This window comes from Balaenoptera borealis, assembly GCF_965194805.1.
Source record: "Balaenoptera borealis genome assembly, chromosome: 5".
Classification (NCBI taxonomy): Eukaryota; Metazoa; Chordata; class Mammalia; order Artiodactyla; family Balaenopteridae; genus Balaenoptera; species Balaenoptera borealis.
The window spans coordinates 129,243,697-129,267,527 of NC_138862.1; the positions used below are offsets into that span (position 1 = coordinate 129,243,697).

At 33.9% G+C, this 23,831-nt stretch overlaps 1 protein-coding gene and 1 long non-coding RNA gene across 4 annotated transcripts in view; one reads left to right on the forward strand and one right to left on the reverse strand.

Annotated features, from left to right (window-relative positions):
* STAG1 (STAG1 cohesin complex component) overlaps nucleotides 1-23,831 on the forward strand; it is a gene marked incomplete at its 3' end in the record, with an annotated part of 436,193 nt that overhangs the window by 391,648 nt on the left and 20,714 nt on the right. For all 3 annotated transcript variants that reach the window (XM_082393421.1, XM_082393420.1, XM_082393419.1), the window contains 4 exons: nucleotides 4,242-4,322; nucleotides 18,571-18,663; nucleotides 21,018-21,192; nucleotides 22,911-23,050. In XM_082393421.1, the coding sequence (XP_082249547.1) occupies nucleotides 4,242-4,322; nucleotides 18,571-18,663; nucleotides 21,018-21,192; nucleotides 22,911-23,050 (489 nt within the window). The remainder of the gene's footprint in view (nucleotides 1-4,241; nucleotides 4,323-18,570; nucleotides 18,664-21,017; nucleotides 21,193-22,910; nucleotides 23,051-23,831) is intronic.
* On the reverse strand, nucleotides 5,211-16,424 carry LOC309629451. Its single transcript, XR_014245083.1, has 2 exons — nucleotides 13,088-16,424; nucleotides 5,211-9,236 (listed from the first exon to the last, which is right to left on the reverse strand). It is a non-coding gene; the product is annotated as an uncharacterized lncRNA (long non-coding RNA).

A 23,831-nucleotide genomic window follows, 5' to 3' on the forward strand; every position in this document is an offset into this window, starting at 1 on the left:
ATTATTTTGTATTTTTATATTTTCCAAACTTCTTTTGTATTGTATTGTTTCAGTGGGAATTGTGGGGAGAGATTAGATGCTGGTACTTAACCTATCATTGTGAACTGGAAATCAACACATTTCTTTAGACAGAACATAATACAGGAGTTAAGTTTAATTTTAGTCCAGTTTTTGCTTATGATTATATTAAGGCTTATTTGTTACTAGCTTCAATGTTTGTGCTTTTCTTCGCATTTACTCAAAACTATTACTGCAAACTCTGCCCTTTGCCACACTGATTCTTATTTTTTTAATTATCATACAGTCAAACTGACTTGTCTTCCTTCCTATGTAAAGTTATGAATTTTAACATATGTATAGATGTACGTAGTCACCACCACAATCAGGATACAAAACAGTTTCATCATCCCCAAAACTTCTTCATATTATCCCTTTATAGTCATATGATTGAGCTACTTACAACTCCTGAAAAACACCCATCTGTTTTCCATCACTATAGTTTTGTCTTTCTGAGATTTCCAAATAAATGGAATTGTACAGTATGTAAACCCTGAGCATAATGCCTTTGAGATTAATCCAAGTTGTTGTGTGAGTCTGTAGTTGGTTTGTTTTTACTGCTCAGTTATATTCCATTGTGTAGATACACCACAGTTTGTTTTATTCATTCAACTGTTGAAAGATATTTGGGTTGTTTCCAACTTTTGGCTATCACAATAAAAAGTGCTATGAATATTTGTATACAGTCTTTCGTTTGAAAATAAATTTTCATTTCTCTAAAGTAAATGCCCAGGAGTATAATTGCTGGGTCTTATGATAAGTATATGTTTAACTTTATTAGAAACTGCCAAACCATTTTCCAGAGTGGCTGTACCATTCTGCATTTCTGCCAGCAATGTATGAGAGTTCCAGTTGTTCTGCATCCTCATCAGCACTTGATACTGTCAATATTTTTTACTCTAGCCATCCGAGTAGATATGTAGTGGTGTTTCACTGTGCTTTTTAATATATATTTTCTTAATGCTAATGATGTTGAACATCTTTTCATGTACTTATTTACCAGGCTTATGCCCTTTTTGGTGAAACCATGTTGATTATTAATTTGTGCCTAAAGGCTCTTTTTAAAAGGGAATATTAATGTCACTCATGTTAACCAAGTCTAAATATGTTAAAAAGATCAGTTTTGGATATTAGAAGCAGACTAATATTAAGTTTAGTTCACTCTTTTGTCATGTACTTGTCCACTAAAAAATTTGAGCCTCCTTCCCCTTAAAGTCTCTTGCAAACAGAAAAGTAAAAGAGCCTAAATTTATCCCAGTCATTATGTGGATTTTCAGAATTTTAAACATGTCCTATATGTGTAGATAACATATATCTACACATGCATTTATTAGTTTCCTGTCAGGTTTTATTTTCAGGCAAATTCAGTTTTTCTAAACTTTAAACACTCTAAGAGTTTATCTCTTGGTCTTAACTTAGATGTAATAATACAGTTCATCTTCATTTTCAAGATATATCATTAGCTGTAGGTTGAATGATTCTCATTGATTCAATCTGCTAATCAAAGGTAGAGAGAGCTAGCTCCTTTAAATAGATAAAAGTAATTATTAAGAAAAAAGGCTAATAAAAAATAATTTTTATGTTGGTTAAGGTAATGCTGGCTGCTATAATAGATTAATCTCAATATCTCAGAGGCTTAACACAATAGAAATTTATTTCTCACTTACATAACCATAAGGCACAATTAAAGGAAGCGGCATGTCACTGCACTGCCAAGTCATTCAGGGACCCATGGTCTCTTGGGTTATTGGTATCCTGCTGGCAGATAGGGAAGGAGAAGATGGAGAAGGCAGTCCTGCTTCTTAACTAATTTTTGCCCAGAAGTGTGCAATATACATTACTATGTCCTTCCAGGTACATCATTACCTTGTGGAAAAATGAGGTCGGAAGAGTAGGGTTGGAAGAAATTCTTAGTCATCAGAATAATTGGAATTATTTGAAGATCCTTTCCAGGGTCAGAGCAGTGTTAGTCAAGAAAAGGCAGAAGGACTGTGGTGCTAATAGGTTAGAATAATCTCTTTTGGCTTTTTCAGTTTTTTATTGCTTGTCCTTCTTGTTTTACCTGTACTACAGAAAGATGAAGTTGCTAAATAAACGACTTTTGACGAGTTAGGATAACATTGATAGTATGGGGGATAAAATCAATATGACTGATGTAAAGCCTGGAAGGAAGAGTTCTGAATTTCCTTTTGAAGTGTGATCAACTGTATTGTTATATAATTATACCTGTGAGAAAGCAAAATGTTTCCCAGTCAATAAGAGTGAGCTTTTTATTTTAAAATAATACAGTGGAGCCCTTTTAACGTAAATGTATGATGAATACCAATATATTGAAAATTAAAATGGAGATGCTCTATTGGAAATAGGTATTGAAGTGACCAATCTCTCTCTTCTCTTATAACCACATCTAAGAAACTTGTGCACAACTTTGGAACACACTTTGAATAATTCTAGTATATAGGTCATAGAAATGTAGAAGGAAAGGAAATGATATTTGTAATGATTAGGATAGATATAACCAAAATCAGGCAGTTCTTCAACATTACTTTTTTCCATATCTTAATTTCCCATTGGTTAATGTTCATTTGTATATCACTCTTCTAGTAATTTAACAATGCAGATTGTTTCAAATTCAAGAAAAAGTTTTAAATCACACAAACTACTTTAGTACTTCTTATTATAAAGTAAAGGTTATCAAAAGGTGTCTCAGAACCAGAGGTGTACCATATTGAGTATCCCCTAAGTATAGTAAGATGATTTCTTTAGCATTAATGTTCATAAGTTGACAGTGTTTCAGTAGTCTTGTTTCTGGCATTCTGACATGAATCAATCATTTAATTATCATGTTTAATAAAACCCTGACATCTCATTAGTTTTGTGTAAAAAGCAGCACCACTCATCCCTCTAATTCTGATGAGTTATTTTCAGTGCTGAGTAGGTGCATTGGAGATATCTTTTACTTACGTGATCTGAAACCTGAAATTTTTAAAGTAAAACCAGCCAAAATTGTACTTCCTGAAGCATTCCACTTACTGATTTCTCTTTTGATTTTTTCTCTACATTTTCTTAGGGTTTTTAGTTTATCAAGAGGAGAAAATAATAGAGACACTATCATAATGGAATATCATATTATCAGACATGCTTTATTGCAATAAAGATGTACCATGTATTCAAACAAAAATGTAGTAAAAGACCTATCCAAAATGAAATTTTCTTTTTTATTATGATTCTTAGCCAGTTTTTATTTTCCTAAATTCTTCTATTTGTCTCTCTGAAAAATATGGATAAACATTTCACAGAACAGGAATTCAGGCCCAATGAAAACTGAAAAGGTGCTCATCTCCATTGGTAATTAGAAAAATGTAAATTAATACCACATTAAGATAATACTCATACATAATAAAATCACCAGATTTAAAACATCTGATGATATCAAATGTTGGTAAAAACATGGAGCCACAGGAACTGTTAAAGACTATTAGATACAGCCACTGTGGACAAAAATTTGGTACTATCTACTGTAAAGTTAAATATACACATACTGTATGACCCAGCGATCCTGTTCCCCGAGCAGTGATTCTCAAAGTGTGGTCTAGGGAGCCTGGGGGAATTTCCAGGGCAGGCTCATGAGGTCAAACTATTTTCATAATAAGAGGAAGATGTCTTTTGCTTTCTCTCACAAATGTAAATTGGAGTATTGGTGTCATATCAAAGAATATCCACATTTTTCTACAAAGACTAATCTGTGACAGTATTTTCTTCATATACTTCAATCATTGTTTTGTATATGTTTTATGCACATTTCTGTATGTGTTGTATTTTATATTAAAAATGCTTTAAAACAAAATAAGTAATCATTTAGGTATAAAATTTGGATAAAAACAATTTCTTCAATCTCCCCTTAAAAATCTGACTGAGCAAAGTATTCTGACAGTGCAGTTTTGTTTAAAGCGTAGTATCATTTGGGTCCATATTTATCGAGATACATTATCTTTATTCTCTAGATTGATATGTTGGTTTTGTCTTTTTTTAACTAAATTATTATTTTATACATTCTCATTAATTCTACAAATATTTGGACTTGAAACCTTATTGTAAGATAAAAACTATGATAAATATTGTTCTCTTAATATTGTACAAACGTAAATTATGTCTCATTTGTTTGAATTTTTTATTTGATACAGATAGTCGTACAGGCACTGCAGTGTTCCCATTACTCGATTCTTTGGCAGTTGGTGAAAATTACTGATGGTTCTCCTTCCAAAGTAAGTAAGAGTTTCTGTAGGCAGAAGGGGTACTACTAAAGCAAAATAACTTTGCTTAACTCATTTATTTAATAATTTATTTTTATCAGTTATTGTAACAAATTATAATTTTAATAAAATATATAATAATTATTGTTATCAATTCTTGCTTTATCCTATATATATATTTTACCTCTTTGGAAGATAAACAGTTTTTCGAGCAGTAGACACAGAGTTATATGTATATACAAAGTTTAAATTCTTAATAAGAGATAACTGTTGTTGAAACCACAAGAGCTCTGATAGGTGACATGCTATAAAAAAGAGAATAATATTGAAAGACAAAAGTATGTAGCTTTCAATTCTGGCATTATGGCACCTTGGGGCCCAAACTAAACAACTCTTTTATTTTTTAAGTTTACATCATTGGATAAAAATTTTTTTTTAATTTTTAATCTACACATGACCATGCAAAACAAAAAGGAAAATACAAACCAGAAGTTAAGTGAAACTAGGATCCAAGAGAGTCAAGCATAGTACTAAAGCCTACTTAACCTTGAAGATATTTTCTAACCTAGGCGAATCCCAAGACCCTCGCGAGGAGGAAAGTCTAGTAGGTAGCATGTCTCCTTGATAAATTTGGGATCCTAAAGAGCTACACCCAGCATGAGGGTAAATTAGAAATAAATCCATACCAGTTCCATTCATGGGGGAATATAAGGAAAACAGCCTGTCTTAAAATTTGTCATTAATTAAAGTGGGGAAAATAGGTCACCCATGAAAGTTTATAACCATGAGCTAACTGTCACATAGGTTTGCACCCTAAATTCATACAATTTCTGTGGTCCAGTAGAAAAAATAAAACAAACAAAAACAAAATAAGATTTTGATTTAAAATGTTCTGTAGTGGTGGTATCCCCAAGCAACCTAAGACAATCAAATATAAATCCTTTCTGAAGGAACTTGCCTCAAAGAGTTTTCCACAAAGTTTTAAGAAAAATGAACTCATGGTAAAAAAAAAAAAAAAAAAAAAAACTCTACTAAAAGGAAAATTAGAAACCATGAAGAGAATCAGACTAAAAAAGTATTTTATACATTGGAATTATCTGACTTAAATATAAAACAAATATGTTTCAATTGTTTTATGAAATCAGAGAGTCTTGAATATATGAGTAAAGAGCAAACACTTGATAATGAACCAAATAAAAACACTATGATGTTTACATATCCTCAGCTTAACAAAGCACAAGCTATTCAACCAGTAAAGAACGTAAATAATACATTTCCATATAGAACCAACTGCTTGATATGGAGCGTTCTTTTCTCGGAGAAAGAATTTCTTTTCTTTTTGTCCTTTCCAATGAATAATTTGAGGATTTCTTTGCCTTTGGAAGTAATTGGGGTTTTTTTTCTATTTTATTAACAGTTTCAGTCTTGAAAAGCAAAAATCAAAGTTAACCTCCTTTTATTGGAAACAAAAACCACTTTAAAACTATTACATTTTCATGTTTTTTAAAATGTTCTTTTATATGGTAAGATTAAAGGAGATTGAATATATGTAAGTTAAAATTTGAAAGCAAGAGTTTATATATTATACACAATTACTTTTATTCTGATTTTTTCACCTGGTTGACTTTTATATTGTTTTTTTCCACTGACATCATTTTGGTTATCTGAGTTATTTGTATTTTAACTGAATGTTGATAACTACATTTTAGTAAATTTGGAATATACACTAGCCTAAAACTTTAGCATAATTAGTGGTTATTTCCTCCATTTAATTTAAATTCTGTCCCTTTACAACTATGTTCCATAATTAGAGTGAGAATCTCTATTCTTGGACCTACTTCTTTGAATATTTTCTATTTTTTTAATCCTGTTACAGCAGAATTATTTTGAGATTCCTTGCCTTTCTATTTAATTTTCATCTGATACATTCTCCTAATAAAAATAACTTCCTTTTTGTCATTAATCATTCTACAGATTTTGTTGTTGTCATTGCCACAGTGGCAATGCAGATTTTGCAGGCAACACTGATTTTCTTCATTCCAGAAAGAATGCCATAGCATCTTTTAGGTGCTTTATTGTTCAGTTGATTTCCATTTGTAGTTTTGTGTGCATTTATATCACATGTGAACTTCTCCTTACTTAGGTGTCTCTCAAGTTGTTTCTTCTCACTTTGAAGTTGTTGATAATTTTTGTAAACCAAAGTATATTTAGTAATCGTGTATCGGTTGCATCTATAGTTTAAAAGTGGTTCTCTCAAAGAGATAATCTTGAAAAACATGAATCTTCAGGACACATACAAACTTGAAAAATTAATCTTTCATTGCTAATATTCCTCCTTTTAAAATAATTATTTTAATGATTCTTACTTATAATAATCACAAGATCAGGAATTGCCAAACTTTCTAATCCCCTATATGATATAGGATATCTCTGAAAATGTAGGAGCCACATATATCAGCTATGTACACATGTAATCTATATCATTAACATCCCACTTGATAAGATATCAACTTCTTAAGTGTAGTCTCAGCCACATCATTAACTTGTGTAAGTAACCTTTAGGCAAGTCACTTAAATAATTTTAAAATAGATAATTTATATCAAAGCGTTTTATCAGTTGTAATGGGCTTTCCAGGTACTAATAACAAGTGAAAAATCACTTATCTGTGTCTCAGGTTATATTTTATGAAATTTAAAGTTGTATTGGGCCAATTCTTTCTAGCTCTAGAATTCTGCAATCTATGCTAAGGTTAATAACTGCTATACTGAAGATGTCTGGATAAATATACAAGAATCTTAACAGTGGTTACCTCTGGGAAATAGAAGTTCTTTGGGGGCAAGCATACGAAGGAAAGAAATTTACTTTTCCCTTTATACCTTTTGATACTTTTTGAGGGATTGTTTTTGTTGTTGATATTTAAAGTGAATATTAATATCACAAAAATTAATTTTTAAAAACTACTACTACGAAAACTTCTTGATTCTCCATCATCTAATCATAGGTTTTGGTTTATCACATATAACTCACTGAGTTGTTGGACCTGAATGAATACTAGAAAAGTGCTTAGTATGTTCTGTATCTTATTTGGTGTAGCAGCATTCTTCTGTTGTTTGTAAATGTAATATTAGAGCTATAAAGGAATTTGGAAATAATTTGATGAAACCTGTTTGTTTTAGGTAAGGCCTAAAAGGGGACATTGTTATTTTTACCTTGTTGATATTTTACATTTTGTTAATCACTTTAATATAAATGCTCTAATTTAATTAAATCTGCTTAATAATCCTATAAAGTGGATGTTATAATCCCATTTTACAGATAAGGAACCTAATACTTAACAAAAATTGAAACTTGTCTAAAATCACAGACTTACAGCACAAGTCTTTTGAATCTCAATCCTAGTGTCTTTCTGTTAATATTCTTTAAAATCTTGTATTATGAAGCTTTTAATACAACTACGTTTATAGAGTTTTGTTGGTGGTGGTTTTCTTAAAAACAGATTTTCTAAGGACACACTGGGTGACTCCTCACTGAACACAAACTAGCAATATCAGTTATCAGTTAGTTGAGTATTGAAAAATTGTCACATGGCAGTTTTCTTTCATCATTCTGTATCCCTAAAGGTATTTAAGTGAGAAGTTATGTGATTTTAAATGGCTGAGTTTGTAATATCAGTGGCTTAGTTAAAGTATATGGAAGACTTTGCTAATGATGCACCTGAAATTCTCTATTCTCTTTTTCCCTTTAATTTGTTTCCTGAAATTTAAATGTAATATAGCAGACCCCTGGGGTCTATATATTTAACATTTGTAATATTGATTTTGTAGAGACAACTTGAAAATCTTATTACATGAATTAATTTTGGTTTTTTGTTGTGGAATAATTATGTTAATATAGAATGAGCCATTTATCTAGTGAGGGAGCTGGCCACCTGACTGCTCTGTTTTTCTCTACTCATTGTTACATTTATAGAAATTCATTTAAATCTCTGAAGAGGTCACTTACATTTTTAATTAATAAATTATGCTTATTTGTTTTTGGTGTAAAATACAAGGTAGAATGGTTTTCTTAAATTTGAGCTTTCTTACTTGAGTATGTGTTCATTGTAAAGACTATATACATAAAATAAAATTTCCAAATCTTACCACCTGTGGATAACCACTGTTAATATTTTGGTGTATTTTCTTTTAGTACTTTTTCTTACATATTTTTCAATCTTACTGAGATCATGATGTATTTATAATTTTGTCTCTTCTTCAATTAACATAACATTTTCTTCATTTATTAAATGTTTATAGATAATATTTTTAATGTATGCATGGTAGTGCCTAGTATAGCTATACCATAATTTATTTTACCACTCTCCTCTCTTGGATATTTAGGTTGTTTAAACATTTTAACTAATAAAATTAATTCTGTGGTGGACATTCTGGTGCAAAAGCTTGTTCTGTGTTTTGCATTGTTACATCTTATATTCTTAGAAATGGAATTGCTTGATCAAAGACTACATACTTTTAAGGCTTAATACATATTGCCAAATTGCTCTTTAGAGAGTACTTTCTAAAATTTATTTTTCTTCCCTGTTGTCATGAACACTGTCATTCGGGGTATTATGAATGGTAGTTATATTTGAAGTTTAAATTCAAATTATAATTTAACTCAACAGTAAACAGTATTCTATAAATTGAAGTATATGAGACGACTGTATCAAGAACAGGATTAGATCTTTATTTGAAATAGAAGTGCACTGGGTTTCACCAATGGGTATTTCCTCTGTTCCCCTAATTTCCAGAGTTGAAGCTCTTTGGCAGTCTCACAGGTCATGCTCAGTATACTTTGCTCCGGTGCCCCCTAGTGCTGGTCCTGTAGAAGCAGCCTTCAGTTTCTCTTCTCTGTAGCAGAAAACATCCTTCTTCCTTCAGCTCCTTCTGGACATATACAAAGACATTTAAAGAGCCAGGTAAATAAGAGTTAGGGCTAAACTAATGCCCCTATTGCCTTTTTTGGCCTGGGGATCTAGAATTTATCCTCAATTTTTTTTCCTCCTGGGAGGAGCTGTCCTACTCTCTGTAGTCTTAAATTTGTAGTGCTCTCTGCCTCACCCTGCATGTTTCTATGCTAGACAGCAGTAGGAATGGCCTGGGGCAAACATCGCTGCATTCTGGACCCAGGCCTTATCCCTAAGTCTTTAAATTAAAGAAAATCTACATCCCCCAGAGAGCTACAAGTCAAATTATTATTGAGGAGTATAGCATGTTTACTGTGAAATTTGTTCCTCCATTACCCTCTTGACTGAAGGTTCTCCTCTGCAAATTTCAACTTGTTTACCTCCAAACAAACTGGGGAAAAGAGAAGTTTAGGGTGAAGATGGGACTAGTGGTGGCCAAGCCCCATGAAGAGACATGTTTAACCTTGCTGTGTATAAAAATCTACAGGCTGCTTTCTAGACCTCTTCCTCTCCCCTTCCCAGTCCTTTAGAATAACAATTAATAAGAAAAGAGATAGCTCACTCAGTTCCTTCCCCCAAATTCCTGTAGTAACAAAATATAGATAGTACCTCTCCATCTGCAGAGTTAACTGCTTTAAAGGGGAAGGGAATGGGGCCAAGAGTTGGAAATAATAGCTATCCCTCTAGGAATGAATTTTTAGTAGTTTATAACCATTTTACTTCATTCTTTTCTAGATCTTTTCCCCCTACCTTTTATTTCTTGAGAAGAGTATCCTCAGTAACTATCTAGTTAGTTTTAAGCCTTTCTTTTTGATTGGTCCATGACTTCAGAGTCATTCTTTGATAGCTTTGTTTCTATTAATATATCCTATCTCAAGTGCCTGATTGGCTGGTCTAGGAAAGTTAGGAGAGAAACATCCAGGACTTGTTTTTACATTCATTTCTTGTTCAGCTCTCAGAATGTTCTTTTTTTAAAATCTGGAATACATAAGTAGATGGCTGTTTATACTGAACTCTGAACTTGTCCAAAGTTTTATCCAACTCTTAACATTCTAAAAACCTGTGGAAGTCAGAAGTAAATATGTTCAACTTAGAAGAGAACTTACAAGTCATGATTCCAACATTCTATTAAGAATTCTATGCTGTGTTTGCAACCCTATTCCTGGGCCTCTACTTTTGGAGCTTTCTATCTGTAAGGAATACCTTCCCACCCCTTGAAGGACAGCATAAGGCTTCCTCAGCTTCCCTAGCCTGTCCAGTTGGATGCTGTTTTTACTTACACAGGGACAGTGGTCTTTAAAGTACCACTTTATAAATACTCTTAACTCCTAAGGTATTTAATAGCTCAGAATCTAAGTAATGAGCCAGGACTGAGAAGATCTATTCTAAATAACAATTATTATAATGTAAAAATGTGTTTTAACTGAGTTTATTAGAGGCCTAAAGCAACATTAAGAATATTTAAATGAAACGTTAACACTTCCCACATTTCAGTACAGAGATTGGAGATCTTTCTCCACCAAAATTAATGATAAAAGTTTACTTTCCTGTCAGGCCATTTATTTGAGTAAAAGGAAATAAGTGTTTTAACCTATTTAATATTCCCTGATAAAGTAATGCCTTTTCCTTTCCACAGTAGGTTTTTTATTTTGAAATTTTTTTTTCCAGTGGTCATTCCGTAATTACTAGGTATTTGTTTAAACGACTTATTGTTGCTCACCTAATTTATATATATAAGAAGCTCCCAGTTTATAAATAGGATATATTTCCAGCATTTTTTCTGTTGGAGCATGGTCTTTGGAGTTAAATCCGAGTTTGAATTTTGACTCCATTTCTTACCACCTATGACAAAGGTATGCAAGTTACTTCACATTTGAACTTCAGTTTCCTAATACGTGATATTCACTGCTGGATAGGGTTGTTGGGAAGATTAAATTAAAAGAAATGTTTCAGTCAACAATAATTATTGTTTTGATGGCATTAAACTGCAGTCCTAGTCTGTGCTTTCCTAATCTTCTCCCCTGCCAAAACCAAAAATTAATACTAAATGAACTATTATATAAGGTTATGGGAGCATGTAAACATGCTCAGTATCTACTGTAGGTTTGGAATATAGCATGGTAGATTTTGTCCTCCATCTATATTTTGAAAATCTGGGAATTCAAATCTCTCGCTTTGGTCCTAACAGTCACTACTTTTCCCCTGTTCCTCTGACTCCTTCTTTAGCTTCTTCATCTTTGTACACCACAGAAAAGAGAAATCAGAAGATGTTTTGGAACTACAGTAGGCAGCTTAAGGGTTCCTGGATCATAAGTGGATTAGCCTTTGAGGCAATGGCAGGAGTCAAGCAGGTGGGGATTCAGATCGCCAAGAACAGCAACAACATTGAAAACTAGGTATTACATTTGGGGTTTAAAAATCCAGTAGTTATTTTACTGTGTATTAACAAGAGTGGCACACTCACTCCTTAGCCTCAAAAGAGAAGCTAGTAGCAGTTACTCATATAAGAAAGCAATTTCAAAGATATTCCATAGGGTTTACCCTACCACAATGGTGACACCGATGTATCCCAAGTGAATGAATTTAGTTACATGTGTTTCTATCATATTTAGTATGATAGAATGACTTAGTTGAGCTGAAAAATAATTAAATGAGCCTCGTTATATGTTAGTAATGATGCTAAGTACAGATAAGCATAACACAGTTTATACCTCCAAAGAGCTTTATAGCCCAGTACAGACTGGACAAACTATATAGCCCATGGGCCAAATCTGGCCAGACACCTGTTTTTGTAAGTAAAGTTCTAATGGAACGCAGTAATGCTCATTCATTTATGTACTGACTAGGGCTGCTTTCTTGCTCCAGTGGCAGAGTTAAGTAGTTCGAACAGAGACATTATGACCCACAAAGCCTAAAATATTTACTATCTGACCCTTTACACAAAAAGTTTGCCAGTCCCTGACCTAGTAAGGTAACCCCTTGGTCTTGTTTGTAACTAGTTTAGTTTTGTGCCCCATTTTTATCATGAAAACTGATCACTAAATTCTTAACAGGCTTTATTTTCATATTCTAAGATCTTTGGCCTGATCTAGGTCCTTATTTCACACCTTTATCCTGTTTTATTTCTGCCTATTCTAAAAATGTGTATTTGTCAGATAATGTTGAAATAGTTTTATGTATTTACTGCTAGTTTTTCCATGGCTTCAGTTTCTGGCTATGATTATCTTAATGGTATTTCATAGTTGTGGATAAAAGGACAGCTAAATTTAGTCTTTCTCTAGACACATAAAATTGTGATACAAAATGAAAAGAAATCACCCATTTAAAATCTGCATGTTCTGTGTGTTTCAGAATTACACCCTTATCTTTCCTCACTGACTATAATCATATGGAGTACTTAGCTGTTAAGGGGCAATCTACATTTAAGATCTTTTTTTTTCTTCCCAAGATGTTAGGGTATTTTGAGCCTTTGTACCTTTGAGAAAACTTCTAATATAGCTTATATGATAAATTCACCATCTTAATTGTGCCAGCCTTATTTGGGAGTCTTCATTGTTGAGATTTTGCTGGTCGGGGTGTACTTTTAAAACATCATCTTAACTCGTTAAGAGATATTTCTCTTATTTTTGTCAGTAGATCACTGAAAAACTGAAACTATTTTAGCCCTTTCACATTAGAGCATATTAGGTTTCAGTCTTCTAATTCTTGGTTTCACTAGATCTACAGGGAAGCAAAAAAAATTTTAGCCAGGCTAGTGAAGCAACTTGCAAAAGGCATACAAAAGAATATAGCCAAGATATTATAATTTAAATTTCAGTGTAATCTTCTCACCTGACCCATTTGAATTCCTTTCCATAGCTACTTTAGGAAAAAGTGCTCTTAACGCCAAGCTGCTTTCTGAAAATAAGAGAAAATGTTGGTTTCATCTAGGAAAACACATTTGAAAGGAAGCACCATATACTTAGTCTACATTCCCTTATATGGACTGAGAGAGGAGATTACTCTTCTACTCTTTGCCTTCAGTTTCATCCCTATAATTCAAGTACTCTGGCTAGAAAGAGTAAGTAGAATTTATTTAAGTAGAATTCCATTGTGTTCAAAGCGTTAGAGGCACTCCCTGAACATTCTAGTTGCTTAAAATTGCAGTCTAGATAATTAGCATACCTTGTTCTTGGGTTGTTCTTTTTCAGCGTCTTTTGGGTTGACTGGCATTTTTGTTTATATATAAATATATTTGACTAACTGGAGTTTCAAATTTCTTGCCTCCATAATGCTGCCTGTTTCTTCAATATGTTAATTTTCCCGCATTATAAAAAGAATCATTATAGCAAAATGGTTAAGAGCACAGACTCTGGAAGCAGACTGCTCTGGTTAATTTACTACTCCACTTACTAACTGTGTCTTTGGGCCTGCATTTAACATTTCTGTGCCTGTTTCTTCATATGTAGAATGGGAGTGATAATAGCAATACCCATCACAGTTGAGAGGATTAGTTGAGTTAATATGTGAAAAGCTTAGATTAGTAACTCGTACACAGTTAAGTGCCAAGTAAACGTTAACTTTATGTAGTGTAAGATGCCAGCATAATGAAGTTTGTAGGAAAATTGTGTTCTGAAATCCAAAAAAACCTAAATTCCGTTCCCAGCTGTTCAAAGGAATCTACTATATGAGATTAGCTAACTCTGTTAAATATACAGTAACTGTGCCTATTTACCTAAACCTATTGATTGGTACTTATATTTCTCTCAATGAATTCTAACTGATTACAATTAAGTTAACTTTCTTGAGCATTCAATATTTAGGTTGCATCCAAATCTATGCTAAACTTATTGCTAAAGAAGGCCTTTAGCTTCTCTCAGTATTTCCTTGATTACTTCCCATTTCCACTTTCTTCTTAAAATGCTACAATCAGTAGGTTGCTTACTTAGTTGTGATGTTAAATTTACAACTCCTCAGATGAATTGGCAAGTAATCATTTTACATAAGACACATTTGCTTTATGATTGACCTTTAAAGGAATCTTTTGCCTCCAACTCCAAAGATAGCTGATTCCCTAGACTGCTTCAAACTGCACACTAACCATGAAATTTAAGGGAATAAAGGAGCATTAATAACTCCTAGCATTTTTTAATCATATTTATTGTGTGATAAAATGAACACATTACATATTTCTCCCTAGGATTGTGGTATCATCTGTATTATGTGTACTTGGATTTCATTCAGCAAATATTTACTAAACATCTGCCCATGTGCCAAGCACTATTCTAGGTACTAGCAGGAACTGAACATTCATCCTTTGCATACTACGTTTACCAGTTAGCACCTGTATGTTCTCATTTGAGTGCCTAAATTAATTCAGCAGAATCACAGAATGCAATAGAACCTCAGAGAATACATGGTTCAACCCTCTTGTTTATAGATTTTTTAAATCTGTAATCCTGGGATATAAGATAATTTCTCTAAGGTCACATAGCTAGTTAGTAGCATGGCCTGCATTTTGTTTTTCTTTCAGTTATTTATTCAACAAATATTCTTAAATCTTTTATATTGAAAAAGTCAACAAAGACGCCAAAAGACCTCTAGCAGCCATCCTATTTTTCTCACTCTTTATTGTTTTTGTTTTTTGTTGTTGTTGTTTTTAATAGATCTTTATTGGAGTATAATTGCTTCACAATACTGTGTTAGTTTCTGTTGTACACCAAAGTGAATCAGCCATATGCATACATATATCCCCATATCTCCTCCCTCTTGCGTCTCCCTCCCACCCTCCCTATCCCACCCCTCTAGGTCATCACAAAGCACCGAGCTGATCTCCCTGTGCTATGCTGCTCCTTCCCACTAGCTAATTATTTTACATTCGGTAGTGTATATATGTCAATGCTACTCTCACTTTGCCCCAGCTTCCCCCTCCCACCCTGTGTCCTCAAGTCCATTCTCTATGTCTACATCTTTATTCCTGCCCTGCAACTAGGTTCATCGGTGCCATTTTTAAAATTTTTTTTTAGATTCCATATATATGTATTCACATACAGTATTCGTTTTTCTCTTTCTGACTTACTGCACTCTGTATGACAGACTCTAGGTCCATCCACCTCACTACAAATAACTCAGTTTCGTTTCTTTTTATGGCTGAGTAATATTCCATTGTATATATGTGCTACATCTTCTTTATCCATTTATCTGTCAGTGGACATTTAGGTTGGTTCCACGTCCTGGCTATTGTAAATAGTGCTGCAGTGAACATTGTGGTACATGTCTCTTTTTGAATTATGGTTTTCTCAGGGTATATGCCCAGTAGTGGGGTTGCTGTGTCATATGGTAGTTCTGTTTTTAGTTTTTACAGTCAAACTTTTTTGAAAGAGTTGCCTTCTTTCTTATCTCCTTTCTACACCTTGCGGTTTGACTTTAGCCCTTTTAATTACTTTGAGAGTGTTCAACCCAAGGTTACTCACAACCTTGAGTTGCTTTATCCTTGCAATACTTTCTAATCCTTATCTTGTCTTTTGGTAACATTTGTCATCGTTAAACTATTCCATTCCTTTTTCTTTTTTTCTTTTTTATTTTTTTGGCTGCATTGGGTCTTCGTTGCTGCACGCAGGCTTTCTCTAGTTGTGGCGAGTGTGGACTACCCTTTGTCGCAGCGCGTGGGCTTCTCGTTGCGGTGGATTCTCTTGCTGCAGAGCATGGGCTCTAGGCACGCGGGCTTCAGTAGTGGTGGCTCACGGGCTTAGTTGCTCCACGGCATGTGGGATCTTCCCGGACCAGGGATCAAACCCGTGTCCCCTGCATTGGCAGGCGGATCCTTAACCACTGCACCACCAGGGAAGTCCTTCTATTCATTTTTAAATGTTTTCTTTCCTTACCTCTGGGATGCCATGTTCTGGTTTTGTTCTTACTTCTCAGACCATTTCTTAGATTTCTTCATATGCTCTTCTTTCTCATCCATCTGTTAAATATTGGTGTTCCCCAGGATACTTTTGTCAGCCCTCTTTATTTACATATTCTCCTTGAACAGTCTCATCTACTTCCATTGCTTCTGCTGCCAGCTAAATACAGAGGACTCCCAAGTCTCTACTCTTGCTCAGATTCTTTACCATGGACTTTGAATTCATCCAACTGCCTACTAGACATCTCTAGTAGCATATCTTTCAGGGATCGTAGATCATCATCTCTAAAGCCAAACTTGTTACCTTAGCATTTGTTCCTGTGTTAACTATCTTGGTGACTTATACCGTAAGCCATTTAGTAGGCAACTACCTAGAAATTTAGGTGTAACATCAACATCCCCTGTTGTGATTAGTTCCTAAATTCTATCAATCCTGCTGCTTTAATTTCTTTTCACTCTATTTACATCTTTTCTGCCAACATTTCATTTTCAGGCCCTCATTTTAGATTATTCCCATGGCCTTTGTGATGAACTGTAGAATAATGATTAGAAGCATGGGCTTTAGAGTCAGATAACCCTAGGTTTGGATCCTTACTGTATCACTTAGAATCTATATGTGCTCTGAACTTCAGTTTCCTCATCTGTAAAATAGGAGTATTAACCACTTCATAGAGTGATTGTGAGACTTCAATTTATGCCCCTTAGAACACAGTATTTGGTACATAATAAGCCCTCAACAGAAGATTGTATTTACTATTAACTAGCCTCCCTATTTTATATCTTTCTCCCTTCTGCTTAGAATATGATTCTTTAACATAAATTATTACAACTTCATGATAAAAATCCTATTCATTAGTTCCTTTATTGCCGACAGGATAATAGCCAAATAATTTAACATGGCATTTTAAGTACTTTCCATTTAAATGGAAAATGGGTCCTCTTTTTCTCTTCAGTTTTCTCTCACCACTCTCCTCCCTGTTTGTGCCTCAACTGCAATAAATTAGCAGTCTCTCAAAAGCACCTCTGGGCTTTTGAACATTCTGTGCCCTCTGGAACACCTTTCCCTATAGGTAGATAATTTTTAGTTGTTCAGAACTCAGCTTACATGTAGTCTTCTTTGGGAACCCTTCTGTGACTACTTTTGACTCTGGGTTAGGCTTTCCAACATAGCACTCCTTACATTCTGTTGCGGTTGCCTGTTCTCTTGTCTGTTTCCCCTAATGCTTTGTGAGTCTTTGAAATTAAAGGTCAAGGAATGTTGAGGTTTGGTTGTTGGATGTTCATCTGCAGGAACATTAAAGGTACTGGAGGCAGTGTCCTTTTTACTACTCTGCACAAGATGATCTTATTCCTTCTTCTGAATATTGCACTCATTTTAGCAAGAGGAAATATGTATAATTTTTAAAGTATCATTATTTGGGATGTGAAGATCCCAAAAAGGAATAAGTACGGTCATCTGTACAAAATAGAGTAGTTTAAAGAATTTTAGTTTCACAGAGTACTTTTTAAAAGTGATTTCTACATCAGCCTATGCTCATTTAATTACTCTTCATTACTATTTTAAATATTGATATCATACTGAGTCATCTGCATGCGTCTTGCTCATTAGTCAGTGAAAAGAACGTGAACTCTGATATCAGACTGTCCTGGTTTCAAACACTTGCTAATAATAACTACTTCTTCTAATCAATATAAATATGAAATTATGTAACAGCCCTCATACCAGTGCCTGGCACATTATAGGTACTTGATAAATTTAAATTTCCTTTTATACTTTTTAAGTGTTTCATTTTGAATATTATATGGCCATCTGATTAAATCCTATTCACCCATCCAATCTTAGATTAAAGGCCATCTTTCTATGAAGCTGCCTCCAACTCAGCTCTTTCTGCTACAGTTAGAGTTAACACCAAAAAATTAAACACTTAATTACTCTCTAATTGGTCTAACTCCCTGCTAAGATGTTAACTCTTTGAGAACATGGACACTATCTTAAAGTTATCTTTTCCCCTTGACATTTTGCAGAGTCCTGAGAATATGGGAGTACATGTTTATTGCTTAATTGATTTTTTTCAGTATGCTGCTGCACTCTCTCACTTTACTACCAGCTAGTATTTGCTATAGGAATGGCTAAAAATTTTAATATCAGCCTGAGTAAACCATATTGATAAAGGAAAATATGTTGGAGGAAATCATACTGAGCATTCCAAAGCTAAATAGAACTGAGTATTCAGGATTATCAGTTTCACTGACCCTTCCATTAAGATAACTAGGAAATAACTATATGATTTGGTTCCCAACAATAAATTTGGTTTTATGAATTTCCTTAACAATAAACTAGTTTGGCTATTTTCCATTTATTATTTCTTCTGGATCAGTTTTCTAGGATATTGTAATTCATGCTTGTAAATTTGAATGTGTCTTACAGGAGGATTTGTTGGTATTGAGGAAAACAGTGAAATCCTTTTTGGCTGTTTGCCAACAGTGCCTATCTAATGTTAATACTCCAGTGAAGGAACAGGTAAGAAATTGTCAGTTAAGAGCTCTCAATAAAAATAACTCAAATGAGTTACTGAAGAACAGTAAGAAGATGTAAATTTTTTTTAAGAAGATGTAATTTTTTTTTTTTTTTAAAGACAGTGAAATAGAAAGTCTTTATTTATTTATTTATTTATCTATGGCTGTGTTGGGTCCCCGTTTCTGTGCGAGGGCTTTCTCTAGTTGTGGCAAGCGGGGGCCACTCTTCATCGCGGTGCGCGGGCCTCTCACTATCGCGGCCTCTCCCGTTGCGGAGCACAGGCTCCAGACGCGCAGGCTCAGCAATTGTGGCCCATGGGCCCAGCCGCTCCGCGGCATGTGGGATCCTCCCAGACCAGGGCCCGAACCCGCGTCCCCTGCATTGGCAGGCAGACTCCCAACCACTGCGCCACCAGGGAAGCCCCAGAAGATGTAATTTTTTATGACAGTTCTTAGCATGCAGGTTTATCCCTAACATTTGTGGCACCTGGGACAAGAATATAGACGTCTGAATATTTAAGTTATGAAGTAAGCTAACCCGTTACACATCTTTGTACCTTGACAAGTATACTGTCATAATGGCCTGGAAGGCCAGGTTCAAATTTAGAATTCTTGATTCCTAAGAGTTCTATACCAGAACTTGGAGGGTTGGGGAGCTGGCATAGGGTCCACCTTCTCTTCTCACCTTCAGCTCTTTCCCACACCAGGTAGAACTCCTCACACATGCATATGAACAATTCAGCCCCCATATCCAAACTATCAACATCACTTCCTCAAACAGCTGCTCCTTGATAACCCTGGGGCCTAGGAGTACACACTGGGGATGCAGTGTGTCTAGGAAAGATGCCTGTGCACCCCCTGGTAGCAGAATCAGGTCTGTGAGGGCAGGGAATTCCTGAATTCCTGTACCTGGGCAGTGATGTAAAGTAGGGGTGCAGGTGGGCATATCCCATTGGTCCAACAGACTCCTCACCCCTTGGGAAAGGTCGTAGACCAAAGAGGGTCAAAGTGGAGCCCAAGGCAATACCATTTTCACAAAGTGATTTTGTAATCTATTTAATTATACTGTTCTATTAGGAAATACTTTTATATAAAACAGATACACCTTTTCCATATCTTTTTTTATTATGATGTTGGGCTAGAAAACGAGTTTACATCTAAAAGAGTACAGCAGTACTTACCCTTTGCTATCTCTTCTTACAAATAGGTTATCCAGGTCTCTTCTATATTGAGTTATCAGCATCTAACGTAGATGGGAACAGAAATGGTCTTTCCTAAACCTTATTCTCTAAACCTTCTGAACTCAACCAGTGCTGTCTAAAAAGTACCTAGCTCAGGACATTTAAGCCAAAAATTCAGTGTTTCTGCATCCTCACTGTTTGGTGACATGCAAAAGTATGGCCTCAGTTAAAAATATATATTCTCCTGGATTCCTTTCATGTTCTCCTCTTTTCAAGTGACTCAAATAATGTATTTCATGGCTGTGTACTTAGAGCATGAACTGCCATGAGTCTTGCTGGAGGTAAACAACCAAGTATACAGCCATCTCCAGATACATTCCAAAATTATGTTTTCCCATAGAAGTCAATTTTTAGAAGGGGGTGAGTGGATTGTTTTGAGGTATCAGAGCCCTCAGTTATTCCATAACAAAATCTTTCAGTTTCAATAAACTGATGATACAAGTTTATTTTGTACCATCCATTAAATAGGATAAATGTGGCAACATAACTATAATACTTTCTCTATGGGGAAATATATTGAAAGTTTCTTTATGTGATTACATTTGTTGGGAAGCTTTCAGTCACTGGTTTTTATGTGAATGATCTTGAATTCAATTTTAACCTACTGTTAAAAATTTTATTTTACAATAGATTTTTTTAAAGAAGAATCCAAAATAGGAGCTTACAGATTTAGAGTACTACATTGTAATTTGTTGAATTATACAGTTTGTGTTAAGATTTATGCTTATTATTTGATTATGCAGTATAAGATTGATTTGTAACATCTGTCATTAATTTATTGTATCAATTTTGTATTTCCAGAGTTGAGTTTAACTCATATTTTATGAGTTGAAGTCAAAAATCTCTTAATCAACTGTTTTGAGTTAATACAGCCAAGTAAAAGAAATAGGTTATATTTAGGGGGGTGGAGAGTCTTAAGTATGACTAGTATGTAATGAGACAGAATAATTTTATTCAGTTTGGAAATTAAAATTAAGCTGCAATTTGAATACTCAGAATTTCTATTATGGTACTGTTATTGAGCTGTATTTAATTTAGTATATTTACATTAACATTGATTTGTAGTTACAGCTACATTTGTACAATATTTTACTGATGAATTTCCTTTGCATTCCAGGCTTTCATGTTACTCTGTGATCTATTGATGATTTTCAGCCACCAATTAATGACAGGTGGCAGGGAGGGCCTTCAGCCTTTGGTGTTTAATCCAGATACTGGACTTCAGTCTGAACTCCTCAGTTTTGTGATGGATCATGTTTTCATTGACCAAGATGAGGAGAACCAGAGCATGGGTATTTGTAGCTATCATTTTGTCAATATTGATCTTGTTTTACCAACCCCAAAAGATATGAGAAAAAATTTCAAATTCAATCCTAAAAAATACTACAATTTCTCTCTTTAAAAAAAAAGTGAATACATTCATGTAGTTCAGAAACCAACAAGAATAAAAATATACATGGTTAGGTGTCCCTGCTTTAACTTTAACTTAGTACCTTAAAGATCTTTCCCCATCACTACATACAGAGCTTCCTTATTCTAATAGCTATATAGTATTTTATTATTTAAATATAGCATAATTTATATTATTCATCTCATATTGATTGACATTTGGCTAGTTTCCAATCTTCTATTATAATCTATGCTATAATGAATAATTGTGTACATTTGTCATTTCCCACATGTGTAAAATGTATATTTAGGATAGATGTTTTTTTTCTAATTGAACTGCTTCCAGGTTCACAATTTTTCTAAAGGAAAGCATCTGAGTTCCTTTCTGCTTCTGAGTAGTGATCATATATTACTTAAATTAACAAAATGTGACTCTAAGATACTAAGTGCTAAAAGAATATTATCAAACCTCACCAGTCAAAATTGTGCTGAGCCTGCAGAATGAAAACTTAGTAAAATTAGACTGAATATAAATAATTATAAATAAATATTATATAGGTTATTTGTGAAATAGATAATCTCTAAGATCTGTGGCATATCAGATCCACAGATCTACCTGGTGCTATTAGAATGTTCTTTATTTAACAGAACATTTTAGAAAATACTGGGCTGTGAACAAAGGATCTTTATTTTGAGCTCATATTAATCTCAGGAGATAAAATTTACCTTCTACTTATCTTAAGCAAAAAGATTTCCAACTTCTCAAAGCATTGATGCTTCACAGCAGGACCAGTTAATAGAAAGGGAAGAGAAAAGTTGAGAGTAAGTTTTTTTATGAATATATACATGCAAAGAAGGGAAGGAAGAACACTGTTCCTAAATAAGGGCATGCCAAAACATGAGAGGGTCAGTACAGAGCCTGAAACAAATGTGTTAACTTTTATTGTCTGTGGCCTTGTGGAGAAATTTTTCTTGGGATTAGAAATAGATAAACCAATAGGGCCTTAGAATCTAAAAATTGAGGAATAAAGACTACTTGTTTGAAAGCATTTGGTAAGGTTTTGTTTAAAAAAATGCATATGTACATTAACATGGTTTGCAAAATATACTTTCTCAGCTTACAGTGTAATGATGTTTAGGACAAGAACTGAAAACTAACTCCTCCATATAATTTCCATTACTCCCCATATATTTTTCTAAAAGAAAACTTTTTCCCTGTGTCTTAAAATTTTCTAGAAATTTCTTCTCTGTAGAAATACATTAGCACATAAGGAATATTCAGATAAGAGAAGACAGCATTTTAAAGGTAAACAGAACAACAGTATTATTATGACAAAAGTATCAGAAAAAAAATCTATATGGTTTGTTTACGTTACTCAATCTTTGCTATGACAGTCTCCCAGAAGACAGAAACCTTAGTGCCTACTAAGTGTTTAATAAATGTTTAACTAAATATAGCATCCTAAAATAATGAGTATAACTAACGGTTTTTATCCTATGTAAAACTGAATTGTACCTATTTGTAAAGTTATAAGCTGGTTTTTTATTATGCAGATTGTCTACTTTGTTTTACCTTGGATAAAGGGCCAAAGTTCATAAGTAATTTATTTTCTGTGGTTAGAGGGTGATGAAGAAGATGAAGCTAATAAAATTGAGGCCTTACATAAGAGAAGGAATCTACTTGCTGCCTTCAGCAAACTTATCATCTACGATATTGTTGACATGCATGCAGCTGCAGACATCTTTAAACACTACATGAAGGTATAGTTTTACAGTCTTTTTTTAAACGGGTAAAAGGATATTTATTTATTAAGATAGTAGTTTCATATTCTTATTTTTCTCCTTCCACTTAAGTGGCAGAGAAGTTTGCAATTAAAAATGAAAGAATGATGAATAAGCTAAAATTGACAGCTTTTACCTAAATATTATTGATGATTTTCTGACATATTTAAAATTCCTCTCTTTTATATATGAGCTTTTTATCACTCTATACTATTATATCAATTCCATAAAGTAGGAGTTGCTTACATTTATATGAAAGAATGCCTTTTTATTTTCATAAGGCCATGGACTCTTACGGAAGAAAGCTAACTCTCTTGCCTTTGAAATCTCTTCACATATATTTATAAGTATGCCTACTACTGTGTTGCCAGGCACTCAAGTTACAAAGATTTTAAAATTCCTGCTCCAAAGTGGTCTAAAGCTGGGAATAGTCAAGTAATTAGACAGTTGCATTTATACAGTATAATAGAAGTACGTATAGGGGTTCCTGGAAATATATAAAACAGATACCCCACTCTTAAGAAATATGAGGGTTAATGAAAACTGCTTAGAAGTGCCTTCTGAACTAAGTCTGAGACGATAAGCATAAATCAGCCAGTCAAGCAAAAAAGTAGTGGGAGGACTTTTAGGCAGATTGGACTTCGTGTACAAAGCAAAGGAAATGAATTGTTTGGGGGAAATGCAAGTAATTTGATATAGCAACATAGATTGCTTATGAGAATGGAGCCAGAGGTAAGATTTAAAGAAACTGACAGGGTAG